Source organism: Ipomoea triloba, chromosome 15 (assembly GCF_003576645.1).
Source record: "Ipomoea triloba cultivar NCNSP0323 chromosome 15, ASM357664v1".
Taxonomy (NCBI): Eukaryota; Viridiplantae; Streptophyta; class Magnoliopsida; order Solanales; family Convolvulaceae; genus Ipomoea; species Ipomoea triloba.
This window is the reverse complement of record NC_044930.1, coordinates 1,275,675-1,283,879: the sequence shown is the minus strand read 5'-3', so window position 1 is coordinate 1,283,879 and position 8,205 is coordinate 1,275,675. Positions and strand designations below refer to the sequence as shown.

The 8,205-nt window shown below is 33.6% G+C and overlaps 1 protein-coding gene and 1 non-coding gene across 2 annotated transcripts; both read right to left on the bottom strand.

Annotated features, from left to right (window-relative positions):
- Positions 1 to 474: 474 nt before the first annotated feature.
- On the bottom strand, positions 475 to 2,842 carry LOC116006763 (aluminum-activated malate transporter 8-like). The gene is made up of 5 exons (XM_031247252.1): positions 2,602 to 2,842; positions 2,345 to 2,485; positions 1,690 to 1,962; positions 1,476 to 1,585; positions 475 to 1,107 (listed from the first exon to the last, which is right to left on the bottom strand). The coding sequence occupies exons 1-5, from the start codon at positions 2,840 to 2,842 to the stop codon at positions 475 to 477; spliced, it is 1,398 nt and encodes a 465-aa protein (XP_031103112.1).
- Positions 2,843 to 3,312: 470 nt separating this feature from the next.
- On the bottom strand, positions 3,313 to 3,384 carry TRNAE-UUC. The gene has a single exon. It is a non-coding gene; the product is annotated as a tRNA-Glu (tRNA).
- Positions 3,385 to 8,205: the final 4,821 nt, after the last annotated feature.

Here is an 8,205-nt window from a genome sequence, read left to right as displayed (position 1 = left end):
TAAAAATATAAAATAAGGAAAGAACATGTCAAGTGGGACGACTAGTGGGGATGAGTGATGTTAGCATATTACACCTATTAAGATTGGATGTTCCATAAGAACAAATGAACAATATCTGTTTTCAAAAAAAAAAAAAATGAACAATATCTTATCATAGTACTACGTACTTCACAGTGGACTTTTAAAAAAGTCAATAGGTTAATGAACAAAAACAATTCATTAATTTTTTATATTATAATATGAAACAAATATGGTTAGCGTTAGACTTATAGTTTGTGTTAATGAGCTCGTTAACAAGTTAACATGAATACATGATAACAATACAAACACAGACACAAACACGATAAGGTTGAGTATATACTAAATTAGAAATAAAATATTTATAGAAAATTTAATAGAAAAAATGTAATCCTTTTATAAAATAATTTTTTTTTTGTGTCTCCGGCCTATTGGTGGTGCTAACAAAGTGTCAAATTATTCCGGGGAATCTTGTTCCGTGTAATCTATTGTAATAGCCACCACTTCAACCTTGATCTCTTCATTAACGGGTGTGACAGTTCCGCGGTGGAGCAACTGTTGTTGCGGCGGTTGCTGCCGCTGCTCCTCCGGCGCCGGCGAGGGAGATTTCTCCGTTGGTTTCTTGAAATCCGCTTTTTTCGACAGCTCGTCAACGGATTTGGAAATCTTATCCACGCAATCAACAATGTCGATCAGTATAGAAATAACCGCAGCGCACGGTACGATGTCGAAGATTTGCTCCGTCGACAATGAAGAGCTCCGGAACACGACCTCGAGATCATTAATGGCGGCTTTTGAGTTTCGTAGGTGGTCTTGGATTGCCGGGGACGGATTTTCCATGGTTTTGATGGCTAATGATATAGCTTTCAAAGCCTGGGTGGATTGTGAGCACATTCTTGTGCATGGCTCTTCAATCTTGCTCTTAAAACTTAACAATGTGGCCTCATCATCGTCTGTGTTGAAGTAGCTGGAGAGAGCTTGAAGATGGGAAGCACATTCCCTGACAAGACCTCCAACTTTCAAGTATTGGTCCCATGGATGACGAAACTTGAAGTCGCCATGACCAAATTCCCACCATGCAAAAATTGCCTGCATGAATATACTTGTATTAATTAAACTGCGCCGCCCATAAATCCACTGACCTAGGTCATAGCGTATTGAGTATATAATATATAAACATAAATGTGTAATTCAACTATCAGTTTAGACTATTTTTAGTTGAGATTGAGCATTTTATAATCGATATCTCTGATTGTGCATTTGCTGATAAGTGATTTTGCATTTAAAAACTCTTTCTTCAAATGCATTGTCAAGTATTTTCAAATGTACAATAGAAATGCTAGCTACCACCTCTTAAAAAAAAAATTACCCTAGAGATCATCTTAAATGGATGGATGAAAAGACTAGCCTATACATTCTTATAAGAGAGTAGAAGTTCTCATGTAAAGATTTCTCACCAATGAATCTTCAGAGGCTTTAGAATTGAATGCAGATTTGTAGTCTTGAGGAAATGCTGCCATGCCACCTCCTTCACCTTCAAGAACCCTAAAATATGCACTTCCAAACCCTGAGAAGTCATATCAGACCATAAATTAGACACAATATACTTTGATGTTAAATAAACATAAAATTAAAGATTTTAAGTAGCATATATATGTTTAGGTAATTAACCTTCTAAGGACTTTCCAAGCTTTTCAATATTTGTAGCAATGAGGTTCTGAAGATCTTTTCCGGCCCATACAGGGCATACAAGCACGGAAATGAGTAAGCTTGTCACGCCTCCGATGGCCACCATTGATAGCCGTTGATGTGCATACCGTATAATCTGCTCCGTCCGATAGCCGGAGACCGTTACCATAGTGAAGGTGAGGATGAATATCATCACTCCATAGTCATACTTTCTCTTGATACCAGGAATAAATCTCATGAATGTTGATGTGACAGCTGCATATATGCATAAAAAGTTTGTATCTATTAATCATATTACTCTTCTATTGGGTACAATTAGACAATACCAGCTAAGTTGGTCAGACAGAGTTAACATAGTAATCACGAAGTTACAAATTCAACTTCTAGTGGAATTGCCTAATGGCTTGAGCAGGTCAGCCTTCTTAGTTTGGACCTGTCAGCCTAAGATTTTTACTAGTGGTCTTTTGACGACTAGGATAACAAAATGGGATAATAAGTGTTGGTTTTGTTGTTACTCAACAAAATCATCATAAGTCAGTCAATTGTCTTCCCATCTTTAATTTATTGTACTACTGGTGTCAAACTTCAAAAAAGAACAGCTAAACTCCTAGGATGAAACAAAATTGTGAGGCTGTACCTAGGATGAAAACAAATAAACCAAGAACCACAGGTTCGCCTTTGTCGCCAGAAATGTCAGCCAAATACTTAGCTCCAACACCCATAGAACCTCCTAAGAGTGTAGCAAAGCTCCTGTTCAAGGATTTGGATAAGGCGGCACCTAAAAACATACAAAGAAAAACCAATTAAGAATCATATTTCTGAAGCTAATTTAAAAACGTACAGAAGTAGTAACTGCAGATTTCTCTGACAGACTGACAGGATAACTAAACTCACCAACAGTGAACTCAAAAACGAGGATGACAGTCAAAACAGCCCAGATTCCGGACTGTCCAAAACCATCATAAAGTGGATTGTAATAGTAGAGCAAAGAGTTGAGGGTAAGAGCTACTGCCATTTTAGCACAATGCATGATTCTTCTTGGATCGTCCTTCCCAATTTTCTTTACATTCTTGGCCGTCTCCACTACTTTATCCTTCATTTTACTCAGAAGAGATGGTGATGAGTCAATCCCCATTATTGATCAATGAACAGTATTAAGCAATGTAATGAAGCTGATCAGAGGAGAGACTACTGGGAGTGTATTAACACATGCATGCAAATTTATAGTATGCAGAAGGGTGGCAGAGCTGTAATTTGTTCAGTTTTTTACTTTGAAAATCATGTAAATTAAATATCTTCCCAAGTGGCCCGTCTGGCAGACTGGACCGTGGATTTCATTTAATTACATTTAATGAGAACAATACAAATTATCTGATGACCCAAATAACACTGTTAACGTTGTTTCGTGGTAAGCCACATATTCTTTTTTCTTCTCCCATCTATCTCTCGTCAGACAATAGGCCAGAAACCCTATGCCGGCCGCAAGCTAGCTATTAATAATATAATTAATATATTATTTTTTACGCTAAAACATAATTTTAGTATGTATTTAGATGGTCATCACCATAAATTTTCGAGTTCTAAATCAAATCAAATTCTTATATTTTCCATTGCCGGGAATTGAACCCAGGTCTCCTGGGTGAAAGCCAAATATCCTAACCACTGGACGACAACAGAATTGGCATGGTGATCATAAATTTGATTTTCTGAATACATTCTCAATTAAACTTTACCACTTTTTCCCTTCTTAAAAAAAACAAAAACTTTACCACTTTTTATCAATATTTTTTTAATCGAACTAGTAGCACATAATTTTTTCTAGTATAATTTAGTATTAAATATTTGTTGTTTCAAGCTCTGACATGTTTGGACCTTTTTGGTCGTGTCCCAGCTTCATTTGGCCGTTGAGTATGTGCTTTGGGATATTTCTTGTGCAACAATTTCATTTGGTTCCCTTTTACTTGAAAAATACCATTTAGCAATTAATTTTAACATTTTTTTTGTTCACCAACGCAATTTTTTAATAATAAATTTATCAAGCGTTTTTTTTTTTTTTTTAATATTAAGCTAGTTGCTCAATTTTTTTATTGCTCATTTTACCTTCTCAAACCCATTTAAATATCTTCCGAAAAGAGTTAATTCCGTTTTTAGTCCTAGATTTATAGTTAGATTGCTACCTATAAATCTAAGACAACCAATGGAATTAACTCCTTCCGAAAACATAATAATTATAAGGTACAAAAATAATTAGGCATGTTACATTTAGTTCATACAATTTCACATATATGCCAAAAAAACATGCATGCCTAATTGCTTTAAAAAAAAAATAAACAACTAATGTATTAATATGCATTTAAAATGTCAACACTTTTTTTTTCACCTTTAATTTTAGCCTTTTTTCTTGCTAGCTAGGTTACAGGCAAGTACATATATACGTAGGGTTCAAGTGAGAATAATTAAGGGTTGAAAATTAAAGAAAAATGAAAAAGATATGATGGTATTTTCGTAATTAGGTACATTTAAAAATTGATTGTTCATCCGTGGAAACTAAAAGCGCACACACGTGAATATAACTTATAATTAATAAAATGTCACTGTATTTTTTACATTATTTTACCGTCATCAATCAATCTAGATATATTGAGTATATTAATTTGCACTTTTGTCATTGGGTATTGTTCCCATATGATCCTGTGTGTGTATGATGTCATAGTGCATACATATTAATTTGAAAAAAAAAATAAAAAAAATGTTGCCCTACTTCTACCTAGGAGCAGACATGTTTTATAACTAGTATGTATATAAAAAAATCAAATTTTAGAAAATAGAGTTATGAGTAAGCACTAGTGTTGCAAAAATCCGCATATGCGCTAGGCGACGGCCGGCCGCCTAGCTTATCACCATAATCGGTGGTTTAAGTAGCCGACTGCCTAGTCAATTGATTATATATTGTTCCCTTTTTATTTGTTTAAATGAGTTATTTTACTTAAAATGACATCGTTTTGAGCGAAATAACTCTAAATCATTCAAACCCTAGATGTTTTTTAGGTTAATATTTAATATTTTAGTATTAACTATTAATGTATTAAATAGTTTATAATTATCAAGTCTTTAATAAATTTTTTTTTAAAAAAATTAAATAGTTTTTTTTTAAAAAAAAAATACACTAGCGCCTAGACATCGATTAATCGGCGCCTAGGTGCCTTAGACACTAGGCGTCGCTCAGATGCCTAGCGATTTTGTCAACTATGGTAAGCACAATATAATGCTTTGTAATGAAAATGGTACGCTATGTAATCAATTAAAGTAACATGTTATGATTTACATGAACAAGTAGAAAAGCATGGACTTGTGAAAATTGTACGCGAAGCTTCTTTAGTCACATTATATATTAATTAATTTAAATCGTACGTTACTATGCATTGGTAGATCCATCAGAGTCAAACAAATTGTCGATAAGACTCATATAAAATTATTAGCTAGCTAGTAGCAAGATGCTTTGAATTAAATTACAATATAATTGATTAATTAACGTTGATGAAACAAAATAGATACATAGAACCAAATTAAATATATAAGGACACTTTCATATAAAAACTATTGCATAATGCTATCTGCATTTAAAAAATATTATATCACGTTAAAAAGTTATTCATAATGTCATATTATCATATTTTTAATGGGGTATTGGCAAAAACTATACTCAGTGTGTCATACTCTATGCAGAGTGTTGATCTGAAAGCGATTGTGTTGGTAAGAATTAAACATGTGACTTTTTAATATGAAAAATCATGTTTCACCTATTCAGTTACCACTTCACATGTTAACTAATTAATACGCAACTTTGTAATATTTGATGTAGGAATCACGCACGGCATGTACATATAAAATAGTTAACATTCTACTTCTAAAAGTGGACAGATTTCTTGTACGCACCATTATTTTTCCCTGTTTGTTGAACCATTGAGTTACTGTAATATACCTCCTCCCACATATTCTGTTGAGTTGGGATGTGAGAAGCCCTTTGGGTTGAGGATTGAACCTTTTGGAGAAGAAATAGTTAACGTTCTTGCCCCTATATATCTATGCATGACTAATTAATTAATATTCTCATACACGGCATACTATCCATTCCAATAAAGATTATCTTTCTTAATCGTTTTATCGAGACCAGATCAGATCCACTATAAATTGGATATAAATATACAGAATGGGAGTAAAAAAATAGTGATTTTATTACTCGGAGTGCTAGGTCCAGAAGAATATGTTCAATGCCCGATATAACAATCCAAAGAATGTCCCAAATAATAAATAAATACGGAGTTATAAATACTCGATCCCTAGTGTTGCTGTTGGAAATAATTAAAGACAACAAGCCATTGGACTGGTGTGATTATAGTGAATCAATGGATGATGTCTAAAGTGGAGACACATGATGCCTCTTATATAGTGTTAAAGATCTCTCTTGATGCTTGAAAGTACAAGTGTATGAGCTTGGTTATTCTCTATTATTAGCCATACATATCAACATATGTCTCCCCACTACTTTGCTAACAATGTTCTTCATATGAATAAGTAAAGCATCCAGCCCTATGATAGACAAGATATATAGTAACTTATTAGTGGGTTGGTAGACGTGTAGCCAAGTGAGATGTCATAGGTTTGAACCTTGTTGGCATGGCACCTCTTTACCATTTTGATCTCGTCTTTTGGGCAACCATGCTCCCTTCCTTCCTTCCTTCCTAACCCACCAAGACTTTCATTATTTTAAGACCAAAACTCACCAATTAAAATGGACCTCCTTGAATTAAGATTTTCCCAATAAAATAGCTCTAATATAATGATTTGATATGAATGGAAAACAATAAGAAAATAACAAAAAGTGTTTTTTTATTACCTTCTTGAGCAGCCTACGAATCCAATCACAAATGTCTTTGGGTTACCTGCTTAGTAAGCTTATCATAAAAATGAAAGTAAAAATATTTTATACCTCCCTAGTCTACGCGAGCCCCTTTTGGATGTTATTGTTTGCTTTAGCGTTCCCAGCTTAAGCTACGAATCTCCTAATTTGTGATTAGAGTGCCTTACATGCAGAAAGTTTTTTTCTTACCTCATCGGGTTGCCTAACCAACTAACCTATGAACCCATTTGAGATGAATGGTGATTATAGTGAACCAAGGGATGATGTATAAAGCGGAGACATAATGCTCCTTAATTATATAGTGTTGAAGACCCCGCTAGATGCTTGACAAGTGTATGACCTTGATTATTCTCCATTTTTAGCTATGCATATGTCTCCCACTAATTTGTTGCAATCATTCTTCACTTGAATAAGTAGAGCATCAATCCCTCTAGTGAAAAGAATATACAGTAATTTAGTGGGTTAATAGATGCGTTGCCAAGTGGGGGTCGTAAGTTTAAACCCTATTGATGTCGTTTTCATGCCCCACCAAGACTTATTCTTCTTGGGGCAAAACCTCAACAATAAAAATAGACCCCTAGAGTCAAAATCATTCCAATAAAACAACCCCGAGACCATCCAATAAAAATAGACCCTTTAAATCAAGACCTTCCCAAAAAAAATAGCCCCAAGGTCATCGCCCCATCATTTACATATGCATAATATTTTATGGATGAATCATGTACACAATGTACATATACACATAATATTTGATGCATGAATCATGTACACGTACAATGTACATATAAAATAGTTATTAATATCTCACGCCTTATATTTATTATTAATTAATTGAAAATAAATCTTGTATGATACATCTTACCGTACCATAATACATTTTATTTAAAATATAATATATTTTTTATAAGTGTTTACAAAAGTATTATATTTTAACTAAAAAGCATTACGCATCTTATGTAAGACAGTCTTATACAAAACTTACTATTACATTTCTCACGTGAGATGGTATCACATAAAATTTATTAATTAATATTCTCATGCATTATATACTATCCATTTCAAAATGCTTAGTAGATATATACATTCAAAACTCACTCACGCAATCAATTAGAGATAAATTAAGTAGACAACTTGTATAATAAGATCGACCTTGTTAAACTCCTCGTTCGAAAATCACTGATGTCAGTCAATGGTTCCATTATCTACCATAAATCACCATTCTCCACCATGACTAATCTAGATTAGACGTAGATTTCGAAGGCCGAGTTTAGTATTCTATCATCAAAATGAGGTATTGATTGCTGGTATGTTACGTTAATATAAAGAAATAATGTTCCACGTCTTTGCTATTAGCTATACATCTTACTTGTACTTTTGTGTTCTCTATGTTTTTTTTTTGGTAAATGTTCTCTATGTTATTTAATCATGAGTAGTTAGTTTATAGGCTTGAGCTAGATAGGGTTCTATTGTCTATATTGATGTTTTATTTGTGATTAATGTCTAATGGGTAAGACTCTAACCTAGGGTTCATGTGTTTATGTGGGTGTTGTGTTTATATCTTGTTAGTGTTTGATGTA